Consider the following 24,702-nt stretch of genomic DNA (forward strand, 5'->3'; position numbering starts at 1 on the left):
ATCCGGTCTCATCACTTCATGGCAAATAGATGGGGAAACAGTGGAAACAGTGACAGACTTTTTTTTTCTTGGGCTCCAAAATCTCTGCAGATGGTGATTTCAGCCATGGAATTAAAAGACACTTGCTCCTTGGAAGAAAAGCTATGACAAACCTAGACAGCATGTTAAAAAGCAGAGACACTACTTTACCGACAAAGGTCTGTCTAGTCAAAGCTGTGGTTTTCCCAGTAGTCATGTATGGATGTCAGAGTTGGATCGTGAAGAGAGCTGAGTGCCAGAGAATTGATGCTTTTGAACTGTGGTGTTGGAGAAAACTCTTGAGAGTCGCTAGGACAGGAAGGAGATCGAATTAGTCAATCCTAAAGGAAATCAGTCCTGAATATTCATTGGAAGGACTGAAGCTGAAGCTCCAATATTTTGGCCACCTGATGTGAAGAACTGACTTTCTTCACAGAGATGAGAAAAGGGTCTTAGAAATCTTTCCTGATGCTGGGAAAGATTGAAGGCAGGAGGAGAAGGGGACGACAGAGGGTGAGATGGTTGGATGGCATCAGCGAGTCAATGGGCATAAGTTTGAGCAAGCTTAGTTGGTGATGGACAGGGAAGCCTGGCATGCTGCAGTCCATGGTGTCTCAAGGAATTGGACACGACTGAGCAACTGAACTGAACTGAACTGATAGTTCTTTTTTATGAATTTGCTTTAAATAGTATAGAGTTTGAGTATTACCTCATTGTTAGATCAGTGTCTACTTCATTGCTTAAAGATAGGATTTTAAAAAAAAAAATAGGGACATGTTAGAAGTCATAATCTAGTAGGGTATGGGCTTTTGAATTTGAATAGGAATTGTCTCTTTAAGTTCAGCCATTTAATGTATATTTTAAACATTTAGTTACTGCACTTTACATTTTATTATCTGAAAAGTGGATGTAGTATCTCTTTGTGGCATTGTTGAGGATTGAGTAGATAGTATATGTGAAAGTGTTTGGTATATAAGAGGGATTAAATAAATTTGGAAATTATGATATAATGTTATTATATCAGCTACATACTATATTACTTTTGTCTTACAGATAGTGTGTGTACCATATCAGTGGCGTATTACTATGCTCATCATCATTCTTGTCAATGCCTTTGTTTCAATTGCAGTAGAGGTAAGTAAGCACCTCACACAATCAAATGGCTACCTTGCTGCTTTGTGATTTTTGGTGATTTAATGGTAATGCAGAAAATGGAAAGGTAACATTATGGAAATCCAGAAAGAGTTTGTTTCACCCTAGTTAAATTCTTTTAGCCTTCTCTTCTCACTTTTTCTATGAGCTAATAATAGTCATATTAAGAGATATGAGGGAATTCCCTAGTGGTCCAGTGATTAGGACTCCACGCTTATACTGTGGAGGACACAGGTTTGATCCCTTGTCGAGGAACTAGGATCCTGCAAGCCACGCAGAGTGGCCCAAAAAAAAGAGAGATATGACTTACGTACAGTCATAAATAAGCAGTTAGATATCAAAAATTAGCGATTGAGAGAGGATTGGTGCTCTGGTGGCCCATAAACTGGTAAACCGAGGCCGTGAGCTCAGAGTACCACCCGAGTCCTGTGATGTACAGTAAAGCCTCACATTCAAGGCAGGAGAGGGACAGGGCTGTCTCCATGAAGCATAGTAAACATGAATAGTAAGAGAGTTTACTGAAAATATAAAATAATGACTGTTATAAACTTACTCCATTGCTGGAGCTTCTCCCTTGGTATTTACTTTAAGTTTCCCTAGAAGGAAGAGGTCTTAAGTACTCTGATCCATTGTGTACCATCGGTTATTCTCTAGGATTGCCTTTAGGTCAGCTTTTCTAAAAGGAGATAGTAAGTTCCCATTTGCTGCTTATTAATAAAATTTGGTCTCTCAGAACTACTGTTATAATTCGCTCTTAGAGTAGAAGTATATCAGATGAAGAAGGAGACACAGTTGTGGTTTTTTCTTAAAATTTATGTCTTTGTGGCTGTGCTGGGTCCTCATTGTTACACGTGGGCTTTCTCTAGTTGTGGTGCATGCGCTTCTGATTGTGACAGTTCTCTTGCTCCAAAGCGCAGGTTCTAGGACTTGCAGGCTTCAGTAGTTGAGGCACATGGGCTTACATCTTCCCAGATCAGGGACTGAACTTGTGTCCTCTGCATTGGCAGACAGATTCTTAGCCACTGGACCACCAGGGAAGTTCCAGTTGTAATGTTTTAAGTTAAGGGTTTCATAAGAGTAGGCTTTTGAACTAAAATTAGGTGTTTGTGGAAAGTATGTATACTTTAGAGATAATAGCTCTAGACTTAGAAATTATGTTTAATTTGTTATCTTTCTAAAAAAAATGACTTGGTATTAAAATTGGGGCCATAGTGGTAGCCTGGTAATATTATGGTACTGATCTTTTTCAGTTGCCAGTTTAATGTATTTTTGCTCTTTTATGGAAAGCACATCTAAGATAATGTATATTAAAAGCTTTCCTTTTTCTATAGTTTATCTTTTCACATAAATGTTATTTAAGATAAAATATTGATAAAAAACAGATTTCTGGGGAATCCTTTCTAATCTCCATTGATTTATTCTTGCTTACTATCAAAAGAATTACTTTTTCATCATGCTCACATAGGTATATTTAAATATAAATAATTCATTGTTACAAAAAAAATTCAGATTATAAAGAATTATTTTAATATGAGAAAGGCCTGAAGATTCATATAAAAGCCATATTCTGTAGAAAATTTAGAGACCCCATTTTACCAAGAATTTTGTGATTTATATTTGTTATAAAAGTCCTGTTGTTATTCTTTATCCTTTTTCAATATTAACTGAAATTCTCTGTGTGAAAACCAAATCATGTTTTTCACTAATGTTTCTGCATTGTGAGACCTTTTTTAAACGTGTGCATTAATAAAGAATGATGTAGTTGTTTTTCATGCTTAACTCACTGGACTGTCTCTCAGAATTTCTTCCTTGACATGGTCCTTTGGAAAGTTGTGTTCAGTCGAGACAAACAAGGAGAATGTCGCTTCACCACCACACAGCCACCACAGGTTGGAAACCAGCCCTTACTCAGTTCTTCTCATCAGCTGTGTACTCTGCATTGTGTAGGATGTGTAGGATGGTATTCCATTGTGTGTTGCTCAACCTTTCCCTCTGTGCCTGGTATTTCATTTTTTTGTAAAGACATCCTAGAAAATTCATGGCAAGCATTTGTTACAGATGTTTTAGGACTTCAGAAATTTCAAAATCTCTTTTCCATTCCGATCTCTTTCATGTCAGTGTGTGAAGGTCTTGTCCTCAGTGGTAAGAGTTAATTTTCTCATTTCTGTCTGGCTTTAATTTTGTTTCTGGTTTTTATAAAGAGTCCCATTAGAAGCTAAATGAGATGGATGTAAATAAAGTTATGAAATGGAGATTGGTTCTTCATGGATCAGTGTTCAAAAGTCAAAATTTTGAGGAATTATTTCTGATTCCTTGTTAGTTACTGTACCTTAATTTTGGGTTTCCCCAATCTCTCATCATTCAGAAAAAATTTCAGAGAGAGTGCTCATTTTTATGCAAACCGTGGTTTAGGACTTTTTACTGTGTTTGTGGTAAAAAGGAAAGAGAAACAGAATAAAACCAATTTTTTTGTGTTAGGATGTTGAAATTCTTGACAGAAAATATAGGTTAGTCTTATTTTTTAAACCAGTACCATTGAATCACAGCACTGAGGCAGCTTATTGAGTGCAGAGAATTTGACAACCCCCTCATTTTGCCCATTGCTGTTTGTAGGTTCGGTTTATACACATGAGTTCTAAACCTTTCACTCATCTCAAGCCACACAGACTCTTTCCGAATTCAAGAGGATTCCCTGGCATGGGTCACTCACTTATTTTTAGCCTTCTTTTACCTGAGCAGCTGTGTTCTGACCTTTACTGTGGTAATTCATTAGGCTTGGTGCCTAGCATAGTATCACAGGATCACTTTATAAGAGGTCCTATAGAGCACCATTTCCTCTTCTCATGCTCGATGATGAGTAGGGATAGTTTTATAATGAAAGTGATGAGTCTGGAATCTGCTTTCGCTTCTTTTTCTCAACGCAGTGTAATACCCAGTTGTCCCCAGTAGTGTGACCAGAGCTGTATTAGAGACTCAAGTCCTGAGAAAGACCTCCTCGGTCCTGGTTACCTCACTGTATTACTTCAGAGGGTTAAGTCTGGGTCATATCATCAGTCCTCATATAAAATGTCTGTACTGTCAAAGCCTTGGCCCAAGAAAACATTTCTGTTGAGTTTTTAGTTTTTCCAAAGAGATCTCCGACAATTAATCTAAACAGGAAATGCAGATTCTGAAGAGGAACTATACCCTGGTTAAGTCAAAAGTGGGTAGCATAAAAGCTCCTTTAAACCATTTGAATTGGAAAGCCCTCCTCACTTTTCAATCAAAATTAAGTGGCAGAAAATTCTATCATTTGTTATATTTGTTTTCTAAAAATTTATAAGTAAGTATGTGTCCTTACTGTATTTAGGAGTGTGTGCCTCTCATGTGAAGCTGTACCTCTGAAGTGCAGTGGCGGGGAGTGAAGGTAGAAGAGTGGTCTAGAGCAGGTGGCTCCAGCAGGCCCACGTGTTTACCAGTCCTGAGCATCACTGAGTAGACAAGAATCTTGGCCTTCATTATCTAGGGTCATGATTTAAGGAAGCATTTTTTAAATTACTGGCTTTAGTAAAGAGAGTTCTTAGAAACTCAGCACAGAATGCTGTGCTTTCATCTTCTGACACTTGTGTTTGTAGTTCACTCTCACCGTTCGAATTTGTGCCCCTTGGAGACCCATCAGTTAGTCAGATTCCTGTAAGACTCAGCAGAAATAATGACACCACCACCACCACCCCCTCGCCCCCCCACCCCGCCGCCAGATCCTTCCAGTCTCAAGGTGTTTCTAACTTCGGCTAATACATAAAGAGCATTCAGTCAGCTTGCCGTGGTTATGCAGCTTATGAGAGTGGCAGAGCTGGGAGCTGAAGCCAGGGTTTCCGTTTCAAGAGGAATGCCTTTTCCACTATGCCACACTGCCTCATGTTATGGGGCCATAGAGATGCAAACTGACATAATAATCAAGTGACAAAATGGAGACAAGCAATAGCTTCTGTTTCAGTACCTACTTTTTATGGTAGACACTGGGAGGTATTTTGTATAAATTCTCTCTAATTGTTACAATCACCTAAGAAATTGGGATAGAGAGATTAAAGATACTGCTATCTTCACAGATGAGGAAATGGTGTTAGAACTGGAATTCAAATTCACCTTTATCTGGGTCCAGGAAAGGCTGCAGAGGCTTGAACATTCTTGAAAAACCAAATAAACTTTTAGGTGTCATTTTATTTAATAGTAGATATTTTAGATATGGGTTTTATTTATTTATTTATTTTTGCCCACTGAACATTCATGCAGCTAACCTAATTTAGATACAGGTAAGGTTTTTATATAATAGTCATTTATTTCCCATGTTTTTTATTGTTAATAAAATATTAATAAGTTTTTTTCTTATTAACGCTCAGTGGCCTCAGTAAATGTCCATTGAATCAAATTGAATCAAATGGTTAAATAAACCATTTGTAAATAATCAAAGTTGAAACTTATATGTAACTAAGTATTTTTTTTCCTACAATGACCTTTAGTGGCCCCAGATATTAATACTTATTCTCTGACCAAAAAGAAAAAGTAAAGGAAAATGATTGTTGAAATGGCAGAGATTTTCAAGCGAGGACATTCACAAAATGCCTGAGCTCAACCCTTCCTCTGCTGAATGAGAAGTGTTCAGTGGAGGACCCCATCACCTGTGGCTTACTATGCAACTTTCCCCATGTTTGAGAAGATCTGTGCTTCATATTCTCTTTTAAAGAAGCGTTTGTGTGTATCTTGTGTCTGATAAACCGAGGCTGCTTAGTGCTGGATGTAAAACTAAAGTCATTAATATCAGGTATTTTGATAATGCCTGAGAATTTGTCCTGATTTTATTTTCCTTTTAGAGGGAAAAAAATCCAGATGTCAGCCATAGTCTTTATGTCACTTAGGATATTATTCGAGCTTATTTAGATAGAATGCTAATTCTGATTGTCTTTGTTTTATATTCAGAATTGGTATGAAAAAAGACTTCTATGCATACCACAGTACCATTACAACATTTTCCCCATAGCATAGCTTTATATTTTACTTTCTACCCCTGAAAACATTTCCTAAAAGACACTGCTAGGAGTAAGCTGGGATTGGGGTTCTGGAATGAACAGCCTGGACTGGTCTTCTAAAAAGCAGGAGAATTTTAACTTTTTGAAAGTTCTTTGTGGTTTCTCTGCTGGGCTGCAGTAGCTGCTTTCCCTTCTCTCAGGGATACACTTGGTTATTTAACCTTTCCTTTCAGCAGCAAGTCACAGGCTCCTGTTACTGGGGCTCCTGTGTTCTGCTTCAGGGACTTGGCCTTGATGTTTAGGGAGGCCTGGTACACACTCTTAGCCCTGTGATGCAGCTCTTCTCTCTCCTTGCACAGTGCTTGCCTTTGTCCCATTGCCACCGTCTTCTCTCCCTTGATTTAGTTCTCATTTTGGCATGCCTGTAGCACCTTTTATTTTCTCTACCAATGAATTAGATTGTTTGAGGATGTCTGTGGTATGTTTGTGTTTGTAAACTAACAATTCTGTGCTTGCTTATGGTGTATTTTTGTGTATAATCTTTAGGGGAGGTGAGGGTTCAAGAACAAAATATGAATCTAATGTGGAGGGGGGGATCCCTAGTGTTCTATGGGACTTAATTTATTATAACAAGTGTATGCTGCTTTTAATAGGGGCATGGGTTTGTTTTCTTTTAAATACACTTTAATGTAAAATGAATACTATTCAGTTGTGATTCTGTTTGCAATGGAATTTGTTTAAAATGTTATTGTTTGCCTTATTTTACTGGTGGGGAATGATGGATTTAATTTAATGTGTGTGTGTGTGTGTGTGTGTATCTTACATTTGAATACACCTGACTGTGACTTTCCTTAATTCAGCCTGTTATGCATTGCTTTTAGCCTAGCTGGCTCATCTGGGCAACAGTGCATATATGTTTCTGGTCCCCCTCTCTTCTTTTTTTTAAAGTCACCTTCCTTCACCATTCGCCCTTGTCCGTGATCCTTTAACCATGTCATTTGTTGTAAAGTAAAAAGTGACAGCTTTCACATTGATTTAGGAACAGTGATTTTTTTTTTTTTCTGTAGTTAGATTGAAGAATTTGAACAAATCTTGGGGAAAAGATAGGTCCAAGTGGTGAACCATAATTTTAGATTAAATATTAAGGTATGTCATGCATATGCCTGTATTATTATTCTTTGGATCACCTGAAGAATCCTCTGTCTAGTCTCTTCTGTATTCTAAGGCAGATGTTTTCCTGTGGATTTCCTTTAAGGTGATAATAAATGTTTTTAGCTATGATATAGAGGCTACTAGATAAATAATCCTCAAATCTGTATCCCCACTCACCCACCCTACCACTAATTCAATATAGCTTACTTGTGACAGGCCACAGGTTTTGCCTTTAAACTCTTGGTAATGGTACAGCTTACTGTATTTTGTTGACAGAGTAAACTAGAAGGCCTTTAAAAGCACGTCATTACGGTATCTGTGTATTTCATGGGGTTGCAAAGAGCAGACACTACTGAGCGGCTTTCACGTCTTCCGTGGTGTCTTATGTTCCTGGTGCTCTGCCGCGTGCCCATCCCCAGTTTTGAAGGAGGAGAGAGTAGTAGGTCCTGGAGACCTACCGAGTAAAAGTATGAAGAAATTTTTAAAAGGTTTTCATTTTAAAGTATTTTTGCTGTTCTCCATTGGCCAATTGAGAAACCTGTGTTTCAGGATCTGTGTTACATCAAATTTGTCTTTCTTGATCGTGAAGTTATTTTGAGAGTTAACATTAGAATGTCTTTGTCAGTTACATTGTTTCCATTATGTGAGATTACAGGTGATCCTTGAATATGGCAAGGATTAGGGTCGCTGACCCTCCCTTCAGCCAAAAATCTGCCATGATTTATAAAATTTATAGAACGCCCAGATAATGAGGTCCCTCCATACTTTCAGATTCACCCAAGCATGGATCATGTGGTATTATACTATTTACTAAAAAAATCCACGTGTAAGTGGACCTGCGCAGGTTCAAACCCATGTTGCTCAAGTGTCATCTTTACTTCAGTTGAGATTACACCTGGTTGTAGCCTGGGTTATATGTTGATGGCAAAACAAAACAACCTAGGGTTTAAATTTTCTTTGTAGAAGAAACAGTCAAAGTAATTTAAGAATTGACTGTTCTTTAGCGATGAATCTAACTACAGATTTCAGTATAGTTCATTTGGTTTTATTTCCAGTTTCAGTAAGACAAATTCTGAGGACCTGTATTGAATTTACATTTTTTTGTACAGTAACCAGGAACTCTGCTTTCTTGTTCTCCAAGAACTATTTAAGATCACATTCAGTAAAAACATTAGGATTGATCAGAAGGATTTCTGTGACAGCAGAGCTTTTTATAGTGAAATAATACTAAGAAATAGTACTTGCTTCATACCTCTGTTTCCAATTGTGGAGCACCAAGGGGAAACCATCATAAAATGAATTTGTTTTTTTTATGTTAGTGAGAATGTAGTTTTAAAAGAAGTTGATGGACATTAAACATGATCTAAGCTCTGATTTTGACCTAACAATATTTAAATAATAGTTTGAAAGGTGATACTAACAGTAGCAGTGGTATGTTTACACCGTTTTCTTCCAAAAATGATCAGGTGGTTAAGTTGCTAGAAGCAATAGCACCAAAAGATAGTTTGGGGCTTTCATACAATATTAACAATTTTTTCTCTTTCTGAATAGTTTAAAGTTATTCTCAATACATTAGATGTTTTATGTAATGGAATCATAGCCTCCAGGTATACAAGTTATTTTTAAAATGTGTATGCATACAAGAGGAGATAGGAACATAGAACTAAATAAAATGAAGTAAATTACATAGATAATTTTAAAACTATACTCTTAAAAAAAATAATGTTCCTAATTAATTGAAAGCTGACTTTTTTAAGTGTATTTTTTTCATGTATTTCTTGTGCTCAGAAGTCATTTCCTCTTATTTTTCTGTGCTGATGAACTATGCTTTAACAAAATTGTTTAAAACAACAGCTCTTAATTTACTGGGTGTCCCTTTTTTTTTTGCTTATGTTCTTAGGAGTCACTGGATTGGTGGGGGAAATGCTGCTTGTCTTGGGCCCTGAACTGTAGGAAGAAGATGCCAAAGGCCAAGTACATGTATCTGGCTCAGGAGCTCTTGGTTGACCCGGAATGGCCACCAAAACCTCAAACAACAACAGAAGCTAAAGCTTTAGTAAAGGAGAATGGGTCATGTCAGATCATCACCATAACCTAGCAGTGAATCAGTCTCAGTGGTATTCTAGTAGCAGTACTGAGGAGAGTGTGAATGTAGGACTTGATCTGATCCTGTGCGTCACAATGGCACCCTTTCAGTTTGTCCCCCTTCCAATATAGTATTTGAGAGCTTTTTTTAAAAAACAGAAACAAAAAGAAATTGGCCTGCCAGTTAAATAATTATCTATAAAGTCCTATACCTTCATTCAGTAACTCTAAATATTATATTTCTAGAACTTGCTTCCTTGTTACCCTCAGTAATACTCTATAGGGTAGAGAAGAAAGTTGGTATCTGAAAGGTGTTTAGATATTATTTTCTAAGACTTATTTGTTTATGCCTTTAAATTTATTTTCACAGCCTCCTTTTTAGAGAAAGTCATCATTTATATACAGTCCTTAAATTTGTGATTGATAAATAAAATGGGTGTTAATTAGCCTCCAGTGAAAATAGGTAAAAAGCCTGTTTTCATTTGATTTCAGTATTTCTCCCAAAGAAAACTTTGTATACATACACCAGTTCCCTTTGATAGCCTAGAGTTAGGAGTGAGTTTAGGGTGTTGCTTATAGAACAACTCAGGTAATTTCCATTTATGGTTTTATATTTTCTGTACAGACTGCCTGGGTTTTATTTTTCTATCAGCAAGGTGCTTCACTGCCTTCTTGAGATGTCCCTCAAAGCTGTTAAGCGCATCTTGGGCTGCGTCTGGTGTCAGTAGTGTAATCTGCTTCAGTTATATGCTTAAATATTTTTCAGTAGGAGGAAAGCTTATTTCTTTTGGCAGTAGATGTAGGTCTATCTTTGTAATATACCTTCATACCTGTTTTTTCCCCCCTCAGGTTTTATATTATTTAAAATGCCTTTTTATTTTCATTTACATCTCTTATTACCTAAAGACATAGGATAATTGTCTTTTGGTTTTTTGTGTTTTAGTTTTGGAGTTAGAGTTTTCCCTCTTCAAATTTTAAAGGTTTGATGTAGGTCTCTCCTGTCAATAATGAGGCTTATAAAATGAGCGGCTTTGAATGACTCCTCTTTTTTCAAACCAGTATGAACCCGCGGTGAGTTTTTTTTATGCCATTAGGTGGCGCCAGAGGTCAGAGCGTACCTATTTTGGATTGGGTGTTTGCAAATGAACATACTGGGTTGTGGAAATTTCTGGGAGGAAAAAAATGAAGTTTAAAAAAAAACATTCATTGAGCCAGAAGAAATGTGGAACATGTTTTTCACCTTTCTGTTTTTCCTGGTTAGCGTTTAAATTCTAAACAAAATTAAGGTGATTTAAAAATGTCTTTATAGGTAAGATCCAGAAGTTTGGCAAAGCCTGGAGTTCTGATAAACAGGAAAACTGATACTGCTGTAAAGTAGCTACTAAACTACTAAGACTGTATGATCTTATCCTCTGTTCTTCCTTGACCAGTAGCATGCTTGTGCTTTCTGCTTCTAACTGATCATTATCTTCCTGATACATATTTACCAATTTGCTCACATGTTACCCAGAACCATAGAACCAAGTGGTTCTCATTTTCTATGCTGCAGAGACCTGATGATGTTTGGTAACTGTAGAAAAATGTAAGTTACACTCAGGATCACTGTTACTGCTATGGCCACTGATGATTCGTACAAAAATATAATCGAAGTTTTCCATCAAAAAGTATGATACTATATTAATACACATTAGATGATAAGAACAGTTGTTCCATGAATGATTCTATGAAGCTATGCATCTTAGACCTCTTGAGCTGTGAATTAGCACTTTTTTCTATAGTTACTCTTTTAATCATTTTATAATTTCCACATTCAATTCACTTTCAATATATGAGTGTATCCTTTGATTTAAATACTGAAGCGTATAATTAATTGCTAAGTAGCAGCTTAAAATCCAATTATTAGATTGTATTTAACATCCTTAAGAGCATGATCATAAAAGAGCTATATTTTTGACACCCTCCCCCCTTTTTTAACTTTTAGATTTTATAAGGGTTTTATATCACATCTTCCCATATTGTTTTCAGAGGAATGAGGTTTTTAGGTAGGTAGACAGAGCATTTGTAGGAGGTTAGATTTGAATATAGACAAGGTGGGTTGTTCAGGTTGTTATTGGATGGCTTCCAGAATGTAATTTGAAGAATGTCTGTGAGTCCAGGTGTGGGTCCTGCTCAGTGCCATAGATAGAGTCCTCCTCTCTCTGTAGGTCACCATTACATAGTAATTTCGATTCTGAATTTCACATTAAATTATTTGAGTGTATACAGATCTAAATTTTAAAATCTGTACATATATTATTTTGAAGTATTAAGATTAATAAGTATTGCTGATTTAATTTTATTTATGCATATACTTAAAGGACAGAAATGTCCAGAAAAGTAATTGTTAAATAATATGTAACTTTTTAACTTTTTAAATAAATAACAAGATTTTTAATGTGTGTCTCCCTCAGGGTTGTTTAAAGTTTTTTTTTCCCTCCCTCAAATATAAATAGTGGTAACTATATGTTTTGTAACTTTTAGCACCAACTGCTGTAAAGCGATGCTGCAAATAATGCTTGAATAAAAAGTGGCTAAGCCAACAATAAAAACTTTTTATATTAGTTTTGTAATCCCTACATTGGAAAGCTTTCCAAATTCTACTTGCATTTAAATAAAACTGTTGCAGTTTTTACTATTTATTTTGTTTCCCATGTTTAAGAAAATAACTGCACAGTTTCAAAGGCATGGAAAATTATATCAGCGTTTATGTACTCTGTTCCCAAAATGGCTATGAATCCAGTGTCCAGAGAAGAGCAGAATTCCAGCTTTAGAAAACATTCTAAGATTTCACGCATGCAGTTTTGACATATCTGAAAATAGACTTTTGTATATTTGTGGTGGGAGGTGGTTGGGAACTTTTAACAAAATGTTAATTTTTGTACAGTCTGTGGGCATTTACACATATTTTTAATGCATTAAGATTTGGTAATTATGTGCACATTAAATTAATAGTTACTTTCTGTTATGATTTGTGAATTCCCTAAGACTTTGGATTTTTTTAAGTAACTTTATATCAGAAATGATACTGCATCTTTATATTTTTAAAATTGTATTGCTGCTCAAGAATGGTACCCTGATGTCAAAAAGGCATACATTCAAATTGTACATTCAGCACTGTAAATAACCTTATGAATTTTTTTTTTGATTGAAGCTGGTCACAATAAAGATTTAAATGAATGATATAACATTTCTTTTTTTCTGTCTTTATATACATCTGTTTGCTCTTCAGTTACGTGAATACTGCCCACTCTGGATTTATTTTCCTGCTTAATATTTCCCCCGTTTCTTTCTTTTAACTTTGAATTTTTCAAGAAAACAGTGCAGCTTTCCACATGTCACATGTCTGTGACCAGTCCATGGTAACCCATCAGTCAGATGCATTGTAGAACCAAATGTTAGTATCAGGAGATCTGAGGGAAATGGTGAAATAGAAGACTGGGGACTCAGAATTTATTAATAGTTAGGAAGATCAAACTAAAAGCTGATGCCACGTAAGCCATGGTAAGCTTGAGGTGAAGTGGCACCCATGGATGTGAAAAGAGCACTCCATGGAGTGGGAAACCTTGGAACTAACTACTGACCACAGGAATCCCAGAGAGGGCAGGGTGCACCTGGCCTTCTGTTTGGGTAAGAGGGCTTTCCTTGTATCATAGCTTCTGCAGGAGCTGTGTGTCTGCTGTGAGCCAGGTGGATGGTTGCCTGGTGTAAGACCTAGTTTGAGCCCAGGTTCCTTCCATTCAGTGTGGGTTGATTCTGTCCCTTGCACCACAGCCTGCTGGTGGTGGTACAGTTGTGCTTATCTCTCCATCCTCTTCCCCCTCCATCAATTCCAGGTGTATACTGCAGGAGAGGACAGAGGGAGTCCTGGGAGTTTGAATGAGATTGTCCCCATGCCAAGTTGGGGTTGTGGTTACTCTCGAAGCACAGAGAGATCCCCGCTGTGCCCTGTCCTTGGAATCTTACCCCTCCCCCCGCCCCCTCATTGGAGGAAGAAAAGCATATCATTCCGGTGGACAACCTGCTTTTGAATGGCCAAACCCTGTAAGCCAGGGTTCTGTGACTTTGATCCAGAAGCTGCCACTTAGGACAGCAGGTTCCTGACTTGTTTCATGGATTCAAAATCCAAAGGACTGGAAACACTGGTGGTGTCATTACTTCAGTGCTCAAAGTCCTCAGTAGCCCATCAGTTTGTTCATTGAATGAACTCAGTGTTCCTCCACTGTCTGCAACTTCTGTGCCCAGTGTTCCCTCCTTGGGTGATTATAATGTCCTCTCTTCAAAATAAAACTTGGAAGTAATTCTTGGAAATCTTCCTGGGGAAATAGGCCAAGGAAGCTTCTGAGTTTGACCCGAAGTTGTACTTTGATCCACAGCACCTCCTCCAGGGCTGGCTCCCGGCATTTGATGGGCAAGGGGGCCTTTCACTTGGTGTGGTCGTGTATGTGCACGGCAGACGTCCTGTTGGGGAGCTGGTTCGGGCTCTGGAGCGGCTTCCCTTGATTTGAGTGGGAAGACGGGCCTCCTGCAACACCTGGGATAGGCAGTGGCTTTCCCTGTGGTTTAGGACTATATGCCTTAGAAGATAATTTCAGTCAGTTTAGCATTTAATGGGCTTTGCCTGCATTTGGCTACATCAAAGCCTAAATAGATTTCAGTTAGTTTTCTGTTAAACCTGCCAGTGTCGGTTTGGGGGACTTTTTTTCCCAACCAGGATAAAAGAAAGACCATTTCTGCAGTACCACTCTTCAATAATTCCAGAAGTTAATGTTTATTCTTTTGCAGTTCCGCCACTGGCTTTTCCCAATATTTTTAAATAACTATGTTCTTTCCTTTTTTTCTTAAATAACGCCATTTTCCCTTCCAAATTATATTTGCATTAAAAAAAATTTAAGTGACATTAAGCACATTTGATAAAATTGCAACCTCACAGGTATGTAAGGAAGTCGCCTTTTCCCTAGTTTCTCTCAAAGGGGGATACTAAAGTTTCTTGTGTGTATTCTAGAAAAAACATATATGCTCATGTTTTAAAAAATCCTACACCTTTGTGTAGAACCCCATGTTATATGCTACACAGCGCTTTTTTTATGTCATTCAGTGTATTTTAGAAAGTTACATCAGTAGTTGCAGCTTAAATCCGTTCTTTTCAAAGTCTGCAAGGCATCCTATTGGATGGATGTACTATAAATGACTACTTCCCTATTGATGGCCATTTAGGCTTTTTTTTTTCCTATTCAGTTCAGTTCAGTCACTCATTCGTGTCCGACTCTTTGCAACCCCAATGAATCGCAGCACACCAGGCCTCCCTGTCCATCATCAACTCCCACCCAAACTCATGTCCATCGAGTCGGTGATGCCATCCAGCCATCTCATCCTCTGTTGTCCCCTTCTCTCCTCCTGCCCCCAGTCCCTCCTAGCATCAGGGTCTTTTCCAGTGAATCAACTCTTCACATGAGGTGGCCAAAGTATTGGAGTTTCAGCTTCAGCATCAGTCCTTCCAATGAACACCCAGGACTGATCTCCTTTAGAATGGACTGGTTGGATCTCCTTTTTTCTATTACAACCCTGCAAATAAATGTTTGTGTAGATGTCTTAATGAGCATTTCCATAGTGTGTACTTTTAGTAATAAACTATTGGACAAAGAATATGTATATTTAAAATTTGGCTGATACAATTAAATTTTCCTGCCCAAAGTTTGCTACTATTTATATTCCCACCAATGTATGAGAATGTCTAGTTCTTCATACTGGATAAAACGCTGGATATTTTCAGGCTTTATATTTCAGTGTGGTGTTGGCACAGGGATTATCAAATAGCCCAGAACACAGACCACACATTCATCCAATGGTGATCTGTGACAGCGCTGACATTGTAGCTCTGAGGGAAGAAAGGATATATATGTAGAACAACTGATCTATTAGAAAATAAATTGTACTTACCTCATACACAAAAATCAATTCTAGATGGAAGAAAGACCTAAATGCAAAGGACAATATTCTAAAATGTAGTTTTTATAGGAGAAGTTTTTTGGTTTGTGAGGAGAGGAATTATTTTGATAGACACAAAAAAGAAATCATAAATATTAATAACTGCCTATATTAAGACTTCTGTTCAGTAAAAGACATAAAGGAGGTGAAAAGGCAAAGCACATATTAGATGAAGATATCTGCAACAAACACTTATAATCCACAAAGGATTAATATCCAGAACACATAAAGAATGTCTACAATTCAGTTTTTAAAAGACATTTTTCCATGTAGAAAAATGGTCAGAAGAACCCAAATTTCTCAGAAGATTGGCCCTTAAAAATGTGAAAAATGCTCAAGTTCGTCGTTCAGCAGGAAAATGAAAAACTAAAACCACGCTGAGACAACTCTTTCATATGAATGGCAAAAATTAAAAAAAATTTCAAGGCATGGGTAGAGATGAAGTACAGGACCTGTTATACATGGTAGGTGACAACATATATTGGTACAACTACTTTGCGGAGCAGTTGGACATTTCTATGTTCAGTTGAACATGTGGACACCCTCAACCCAGCAAGGCCATTAGGGAACATACTTGAAAATACTTTTAAAAAGTGAGTGGAGCACTTGAGAATGTCCTTAACCTTATTATTCTTAAAAGGGGCAGAGGGGAACCTGAGTAGAATTGTAGTGAAGTAGCAGATAAAGGAAGGTCCCGAGGAAGTGTAGACCAACCAGGGATATATGGCTGCTGCAGTGATCCTTCTCTGTGACACTAGACACATCACCAGGTCATCCTGTGCCATTTATGAAGAAACTGCACCCCTCCTGCTCATCTTTCAGCTTTGGCAGCAGGACTTGGGTTACATACAGTCTCTTTCAAAGTTTGAAGATAGCTGTCATTTATTTGTCCTTAAAAAACCAGAATATGCCCTCTGCGATAGGGCTCTTGCCATGACTTTTGTTCTGGGAAGGTCTTTATCTTCAGGATGCAAAGATACTCCTCTCTTCCGCTGGAAAGTGCCAGCTCACATGCAAAGCTCTAAACCATTCAGTTGCTTTGGGGTGCAGCACCATTTCAGGTAAGGCCAAATATTCTAAAAATTAAGTGTGGGTAACTGGAGGGCTTGGCTAGTCTGTACAAATAACAAGTAAAATTTAGTACAAGATGCGGTTTATTTGAAATTACACGTGGGAAACATTGTTTTGGCAGATTAGTATTACTGTGTGTATTTCATGGAAAATTCACTGCCCTGAGTACTAATTTTTAAGTAAGCATCTTAGATTAATAGTTCCTTATTTATGGCACAATCAGAAATACTTTCAAATTCTAGCTCTGGGACCCTGGTTAAGTTACTTACCCTTTCTGTGCCTTCAGTTGCATCATCCTTTAATTACGGATAACCCAACTCACATGGCTCAGACTGCAGTGAGTCCACCTGCAAAGTGGGAGGTCTGTGTTGGATCCCTGGGTCGGGAAGATCCCCTGGAGAAGGGACCGGCTATCCACTCCAGTATTCTTGCCGGGAGAATTCCATGCACAGAGGAGCCTCCTGCTATGGTCCTTGGGGTCCCAAAGAGTCAGACATGACAGTTACTTTCACTTTCACAGGGTTACTGTAAGGAGTATATGCATTAATCAAATACAGTGCTGAGAGCAGTGTGTGACATAAAGTGATGAAGTACTGTTAACCTACTTGTCTCAGTGTGGCTGAGACTATTCATTATTTTGAGCCGGTCCTGTGTTAGTGGAGTAAGAAGGCACTGCAGATACAGCGTGATAGTGATTAAAAGAATCAGGCAGTGGTTGCTGCTATTTTAACAGACTTCGCTGTTCCCTTCAGGGCTGTAGGTCATAGGCACCCCTGGCTAAATTATAAATAATTTAAAAAAAAATTTAAGGTGAATCCAAAAAATTAATAATAATAAAATCAAGAGCAGGGTTATTTTCACAACGGGCACTGCTCTGTGATACCTCCAAGCTTGATTGTGAGAAAGATTATTTTAGTTCTTGCTATGTAAAGATTTAAAGGTATTACCTTTTTCATAGCTTGCAAATGCTTTAATTTTACCGATTTGAATTGAGAGGAAAATCAGTGAATCAAGAGGACAAGACCTCGGAGTGTAAAATGAATGTCTTTTCACCACCCAGGAAAAATCAGCACTGCTAAGAGGGAGACGTAGCGTGGATCCGGGTAACATTTAAAGTCAGTGATAATCCGGGTGAAAGGATCATGCAGGATTACGAGCGTTTGCCCTTTCGCTTGTAGCCCACAGATCTGCCGCGGACGCCGTTTCAGACATGCTGAGGAGCGCTCTGCTGTGCGCAGCGCTCTGGCTCCTGCGCGCGCAGCCCTTCCCCTGCCCACCCACCTGTAGGTGCGCCTTCCGCGACGCCGCGCAGTGCTCGCGCGGCATGGTGGCCGGCATCGCCGCGCTCGGCCTGCCCACCAACCTCACGCACATCTTGCTTTTCCAAATGGGCCCCGGCACCTTGCAGAACAACAGCTTCAGTGGCATGACCGTCCTGCAGCGCCTGTTGCTGTCCGACAGCCACGTTTCCGCCATTGCCCCGGGCACGTTCAACGACCCGATAAAACTTAAAACCCTGAGGTTATCGCGCAACAAGATCACTCACCTCCCAGGCGCACTGTTGGATAACCTGGTGCTCCTGGAACAGTTGTTTCTGGACGGCAATGAACTAAAGAGCCTTGACAAAAACCTGTTTCAGAAACTGGTTGACCTGCAGGAGCTCTTTCTGAACCAAAACCAACTCGCTTTCCTGCCGGCTAGCCTCTTCACACACCTGGGGAACCTGAAATTGTTGGATTTATCGGGAAACAATTTGACCCACCTGCCCGAGGGGTTGTTTGGGGCCCAGGTTAAGCTTGAGAAGCTTCTGCTCCACTCAAACCGGCTGGTCTCTCTGGGGTCGGGGCTGTTGGACAGCCTGCGGGCCCTGACGGAGCTGCAGCTCCACACCAATCACCTCCGTTCCATCGTCCCCGGCGCCTTCGACCAGCTGCGAAGCCTGAGCTCCTTGACCCTTTCCGGAAACAGCCTCGAGTTCCTGCCCTCCGCCCTCTTTCTTCATTCTCACAATCTGACCTTCCTGACCCTGTCTGAGAACCCGCTGGAGGAACTCCCCAAGGTGCTCTTCGGGGAGATTGGCGGCCTGCGGGAGCTGAGGCTGAAAGGCACCCAGCTGCGCACCCTGCCGGCCGCCGCCTTCTGCAACCTCACTGGCCTGCGCATCCTGGAGGTGTCGCTGAGCCCGGGGCTGAGCGCGCTCCCGGAGGACGCCTTCCGAGGCCTCGGCGAGCTGCAGGTGCTCGCCGTGAACTCCACAGGCCTGGCCTCCCTCCCCGCCGGCCTGCTCCGCGGCCTCGGCCGGCTGCGCCACGTGTCGCTGCGCAGCAATCGGCTGTGCGCCTTACCCAGCGCTCTCTTCCGCAACCTCAGCAGCCTGGAGGAGGTCCAGCTCGACCACAACCAGCTAGAGATCCTGCGGGGCGACGCGTTTGAGGCTCTGCCCCGGCTGGCGGAGGTCCTGCTGGGACACAATCCCTGGCGCTGCGACTGTGGCCTGGGGCCGTTCCTGGCGTGGCTGCGGCGGCACGCGGGCCTCGTGGGTCGAGCCGAGCCCCCGCGGTGTCACGGGCCCGGGCCGCACGGCGGCCGACTGCTCTGGACCCTGCAGGCCGGCGACCTCGTCTGCCCGCGCTCCGAGTCATGGATCCGGCCAGTGGTTGAGGGCCAAAGTCAGGACCATAGCCTGTTCTGGGGTCTTTATTTTCTGCTTTTAGCCGCTCAGGCTCTAATTACCGGGATCATAGTGTTTGCCATGATTAAACTCGGCAGGCTCTTTCGGAAATTAATCACAGAGGTCTGGTTTGAGGCGATGAGAAAACCTTGCAATTAATTAAAACGTGACCGGAGTATTGGCAGACGCGGCTCCGGGGAGAGCTCAGATCCGCTGACGCTATCTTCCTCTTCCTTCTTCCTCCTCTGCCATCTCCTTCCCTCCTTCTCTTCTCCCTGTTCAGTGACACCTCTCCCTCTGAGCCCCCGTACCATTTACAGTGGTAAACCGTGACTGTCTGTTGTGCCTGTCTCCCTATCCACAGTGTGCTCCTGGCAGCGCGGACTGCGACGGCCCCTCCCTGTGCCCACAGTCGAGGGTGGCTGGGTGGGTGGGGTGACAAAGGCGGTCTCTGCACTGTGAACTGAGGGTGGGTGCAAAGGAGACAGCCAACTGCAGCCTCCCTCCTGCACCTGGTGGATGTCTGGCAAATGTTTGCAAAATGAATAAATAGAATGCGTGGGATCCGGCGATGGTGGGTTTTCCTAGGGGAGAAGATGGGTTGCTCTCTTTCCCTTTATCTGAAAAACAGAACTCTTTCACAGTTCTTTTCGTCCCGTTTTTTTCTCACTTTACGTATGTCTGACCTGTGGGATTTGGGGGAGAGCGCTGAACTCCATCCACGCAAGAGTATGGATAGGCTTGCGTGACTGATGATGGGCTGAGAGAGAGACAACCCAGCCCTCCCTCCAGGAGCTCGGTACCCAGCGCGGTGCGGGCTGAGTGCCTAGGAGCTGGAGAAGGGCGGGTGGGACCGGGGTTGGGGGAGGAGCGGGGACGTTCCAAGGGCTCTCAGCGTGCTGCTGGGAGATGCTGTTGATCCTGACTGTCGCCGGCTGCTGCGTGCCCGCGGAGCCCTGCTCTGCTTGTTCACGTGATCTGTGAGTTCCTGCTGGAGTCCTACAAGGGTGAAGTCTGTCATTTCGACACTGGGTTGGTTTTCATTTCCTGGAACTAAAGGCTACCTCATTTCACAAGCATGTACGGGACACCTGACAGTGACAGGTGTTCATGCATGTAATGATGAGCTTGGGTTCTAATTTATTATGCTCGGATCACATTCTCATTTATTCCAATTGAAGGCAGTAAAACCCTCCTTTCTTTAATTGGGTGTCTGCTTGGGAGAACCAGTGGTTAAAGCATGGGCTGGAGAAGAGTCAGAAACTGGTGGGTTGGGATCCCAACTCCACCTACTAACTGCATAGGTTTGTGGGCAACATCCCTGAAATCTCCAAGCCTTGGTTTCCTCATCCCTGGAAAGGGATAAATTGTACCTGCCTCTTAGAGTTGTTGTAAGAACTAAAGACAAGCTTCTGATGACGTAGCCCAGTGCCCTGCATACAGTAAATGCTCAATAAATGGTAGCTCTTATTATTAAAGGGCAAGCAATTATTACTGCTGTCACAATTTTAAAAGAGCTTTGAGCTGGTCTTTTTTCTTCTTCTTTTTTCCTCTGTTGTATTTAAAGGTGAGACCAAACATCCTGGAATGAGTGATTACATTCAAGTTAGTCTGTCTTCACTTGTGAGTGGTCTCAGCCCTGTGTGGTCAGGCTCCGTGCTCAGGCTCCAGACAAATAGATCCTCCAACAACAACCATTGGATATGGAGCAGAAGAGCTGGGGCTTCCTGGCATTTGTAGGTGCACTTCATTTTCAAGATCAAGTTCTGATGTCTCCTCCTGGTGAGGTCTTCCTGGCTGCCCTGGCAGACTAAAAGTGTCCCCTTCTGTGTGCCCCCTTCTCAGGCTGTCAGGCATTGGGCATGCTCCCCACTCCATCTAGCCCACTCACCTTGCACTCTAGGGGAATATGTGTATGTGTGTGTGTGTGTGTGCCTCCTTATTTATTTCCACTCCTGCACACTTTGAAACTACCTACAGCATAAAACTCAGACTTTTTTTCTTTTGATGGACTATGGACTCTAGTCCTAACCGCCATGCTTTCTTGCAAGGATGAAATAGTCCAGGCCAATGCATATGGGGCTTGATAGATGTTGGCTATTCAGAGAAGGCAATGGCACCCCACTCCAGTACTCTTGCCTGGAAAATCCCATGGACAGAGGAGCCTGGTGGGCTGCAGTCCATGAGGTTGCTAAGAGTCGGACACGACTGAGCGACTTCACTTTCACTTTCATGCATTGGAGAAGGAAATGGCAACCCACTCCAGTGTTCTTGCCTGGAGAATCCCAGGGACAGGGGAGCCTGGTGGGCTGCCGTCGATGGGGCTGAACAGAGTTGGACATGACTGAGGCGACTTAACAGCAGCAGCAGCAGAAGTTGGCTATTACTATGATTTGCTCTCTTAGAACACAGCATGTTCTAGCGCGTCTCAATGCCTTTGCCCACATGTGTTTATTCAGCAAATGTTTATTGACTACCTCCTCTGTACCAGGCACTCTTCTAAGCGAAAGGATAAATAAGCAACTAAAAGTAGCAAATAAAACAAAATGTTTACATTTTGGTGTCCCCTTCAACTAAAACATCTCTCCCAAACTCCTGGTCATTATCTTCAAACATTCAGAAACGTGTGGAGAACGTCTTTGGACACCTTAACCAGCTGTGTCAAATCATTATACTTTGCTTTATTTGCTTAGATATCTTTTTAACCAAATAAAATGCAACAGATAAATTTGAAGCTCCTGTCTCTGTCTTTCCCCTGTTCTCATTCCTTTCCTTAGAGGTAACTGCATTAATAAATGGAATCTTTCACATCCCTTAGGTGTCTTTTTATACTCTTACTACATGGGCCCACAACTCTCTAAGCAAGTGGAACCCTTGGTCTATTTTCAAGGTTGTCTATAAATGCTACGTTGCATATAGTATTAAAATTTTTTCCTGGGCTCACATTTTTGAGATTTATCCACATGAAGTATTTGGCTCTAGTTCATTTTAATAGCTACATAATAGTGAATGAATATACCACAACTTATCTGTTCTCTTGTTGATGAACATTCACTCCCAGTGTTTTTTTTCTTTTCTTTTTATGCCCCGTTACTCTACAATTTCACCAACTCTTGATAACATCAAAATTTTAAATTTCTGTCAATCTGAAAAGTATGGAATGATATCTCATAGCTATTTTATATTTCCCTGATAACTAGTGAACTTGAACTTTAAATGTTTATTGAGTGTTTAGATCCTTCTTTGAATTATCTGTGCATATACATCAACCAATGCATGATGGGACATTTCATCTTTTCATTATTACTAATTTGTAAGAACTCGCTACATATCCTGGACACTAATGTTCTGTAAATTATATTCTTTGCAAGTATCTTTTTTCACTATCTGACTTTCTTAAAAAAGACTTTTATTTGTCTGGCTGTTTCGGGTCTGTGTTGCTGTGTGAGCTTTTCCCGAGTAGCAGAGGTCAGGGGTTATTTTTGTTGTGGTGCTCGGGCTGCTCATTGCAGTGGCTTCTCGTCGTGGAGCATGGGCTCTAGAGCACAGATTCAATAATTGTGGCGCATGGGCTTAGTTCATCCACGGCAGGTGGGATCTTCCTGGACCAGGGGTCAAACCTGTGTCTTCTCCACTGGCAGGTGGATTCTTTACCACCGAGCCACCACGACTGAAGCAATTTAGCACTCATTGGACTTTTGTTTTATGGATGCAGTCTCTTGGATTTCTCTTAGGATACTAGAATTTAAAATTCTATAGTTTTTTAAAAACTTTTTATTTTATATTGGTGTATAGCCAATTGACAAACAATGTTGTAATAGTTTCAGGTAAATGGTGAAGTGACTCAGACATACATATACGTGTGTTCATTCCCCCAAACTTCCCCTCCCATCCAGGCTGCCACATGAGCAGAGTTCCACGTGTACGGTAGGTCCTTGTTGGTTATCCAAAATTTTGAGGTTTTAAAGGCTTCCTTTCTGAGCTGTATCTGTTTTCTCTGGGATTTGTTGTTGTTGTTTGCTTCCCATAAGTGCTTGGTTATTGGCTCATACTTGAAAAGTGAGGCAATAAAAATCACCGACTCTGAGAGCTTTGTGCACATGGGCGAGCTTCATGTTAAGGGTTCTGGAGTAGCAGGCTGAGTATTATCCTGGGGATCTCGACAAGCCAGAATATTTGTGGAGGGTTGTTTTCTCTAGCACAGTGTAATTTTAAAAACTAATTTGTTTGTTTTCCTAGAGATGGAAGCAGAGGCAACTGTCCCATATAGTAGCTTTCAAACAGCCCCCTGGATTTTAATCCCAAATCTCACACCCACCTGTCCTGCACTGAGTGAGTGAGTGAGTGAAAGTCACTCAGTCGTGTCTGACTCTTTGTGACCCCCATGGAATTCTCCAGGCCAGAATACTGGAGTGGGTAGCTTTTCCCTTCTCCGGGGGATCTTCCCAACCCAGGGTTTGAACCCAGGTCTCCTTCATTGCACGAGAATTCCTTACCAACTGAGCTATCGGGGAAGCCTGAAAACTGTCCTGCATTGTTCCCGGTATAATCAATTTTCAAACCCCTCTGGAGCTCTGTTAAGGAAATGCGATTGCTCTGCTCAGCTACCTTCAACTGTTCTGTTCCATAAATATGCTGAAATCTCTAGTCCATTGGTAATCTTTTTCCATTCCCTGTGATGTAGTGGGTTTATCATTTCAGTTCCTTTGCTGCTATCTAAGTGGGGTCCCTGCAGGGAGAGGAGATAAATGCGGACAATCAATTTGCATGTTTAACTGCAAGTCCATCCATTTATTTTCTCCAAGTTTCTAATCCCCTCTCCCCTCAGCGTGTTGTAATTGGCTTCTCTTTCTGAAACGACTGCAAGTTGGACTTTGAATCCCTGCTGACATTGCGATTGACCAAGTCAGTTTTGGGAGAAGTCACCCTGGGCTTCCCAGCTTTTAAAAATCATCATTACTACCAGGGCGTGCCGAAGGCAGGGAGATTCCAGGACTCACTGCCCAGTCATTGCACACACCCTCATTAGGCATCTGGAATGTTACAAGATGATTTCCTCACCATCATAAAGAGACAAGCATTAATTGATTTCAGTGGCTGGATCCGGAGTACCGGGAGCCTGAAATGCCCCCGGGGCGGAACAATAAACAGCCCCTCCCCAGTGACACTCTTCCTCCATCCCCTTCCACCTCTCTGTTGATGCTTCCAGGTGCTTCTTGACTTTTATTACCCCAGCACAGATATTGATATTTTCAAGTCCACTGCTTGGGAGGGTTCTGTGTTCTAGCATCTGCCGCATCCAACCAAGCTTTATTAAACATCTAATACATGCTTAGTACCATGAAATCAATTTTCCTAACCCTCAAACTGCCCTGAGAGGCAGTTGTTATTATCCCACTTTATTGATGAGAAAACTGAGGTCCAGAGTGGAGCAGTAATGTACCTAAGCTTATGATTGGCTGAGCTGTCTGTGAGCTCTAGTCTCCTGGCTTCTGGCCTAGACTATTCCAAGCCCCCAGTGCT

The 24,702-nt window shown here is 41.1% G+C and overlaps 2 protein-coding genes and 1 long non-coding RNA gene across 10 annotated transcripts in view; 2 read left to right on the top strand and 1 right to left on the bottom strand.

Annotated features, from left to right (window-relative positions):
• Window positions 1-12,634, top strand: part of ATP13A3 (ATPase 13A3) — an 81,191-nt gene extending 68,557 nt beyond the window's left edge. For 4 of the 7 annotated variants that reach the window (XM_069557177.1, XM_069557206.1, XM_069557216.1 and 1 more), the window contains 2 exons: window positions 1,072-1,152; window positions 9,229-12,634. In XM_069557177.1, coding sequence (XP_069413278.1) covers window positions 1,072-1,152; window positions 9,229-9,426 — 279 coding nt within the window. In that variant the 3' untranslated portion in view covers window positions 9,427-12,634. Of the gene's footprint in view, window positions 1-1,071; window positions 1,153-2,969; window positions 3,060-9,228 lie in introns of all 7 variants that reach the window. The other 3 variants (XM_069557162.1, XM_069557168.1, XM_069557195.1) reach the window with 1 other exon arrangement.
• On the bottom strand, window positions 12,140-18,556 carry LOC138422445 (uncharacterized). The gene is made up of 3 exons (XR_011249872.1): window positions 18,271-18,556; window positions 16,778-16,855; window positions 12,140-15,014 (listed from the first exon to the last, which is right to left on the bottom strand). It is a non-coding gene; the product is annotated as an uncharacterized lncRNA (long non-coding RNA).
• GP5 (glycoprotein V platelet) lies at window positions 16,425-21,907 on the top strand. Of its 2 annotated transcripts, none has more exons than XM_069557271.1 (2): window positions 16,425-16,498; window positions 17,687-21,907. In XM_069557271.1, the coding sequence occupies exon 2, from the start codon at window positions 17,719-17,721 to the stop codon at window positions 19,336-19,338; it is 1,620 nt and encodes a 539-aa protein (XP_069413372.1). In that variant the 5' UTR covers window positions 16,425-16,498; window positions 17,687-17,718; the 3' UTR covers window positions 19,339-21,907. The 2 variants fall into 2 exon arrangements, with proteins under 2 accessions (XP_069413372.1, XP_069413368.1); XM_069557267.1 differs by having other exon boundaries at window positions 16,470-16,498; window positions 17,569-21,907.
• Window positions 21,908-24,702: the final 2,795 nt, after the last annotated feature.

The sequence above is a fragment of the Ovis canadensis genome, chromosome 1 (genome assembly GCF_042477335.2).
Source record: "Ovis canadensis isolate MfBH-ARS-UI-01 breed Bighorn chromosome 1, ARS-UI_OviCan_v2, whole genome shotgun sequence".
NCBI classification, from domain to species: domain Eukaryota; kingdom Metazoa; phylum Chordata; class Mammalia; order Artiodactyla; family Bovidae; genus Ovis; species Ovis canadensis.

Coding starts and splice junctions, on each gene's coding strand:
- GP5 (XM_069557271.1), top strand. CDS start 17,719: ATGCTGAGGAGCGCTCTGCTGTGCGCAGCGCTCTGGCTCCTGCGCGCG.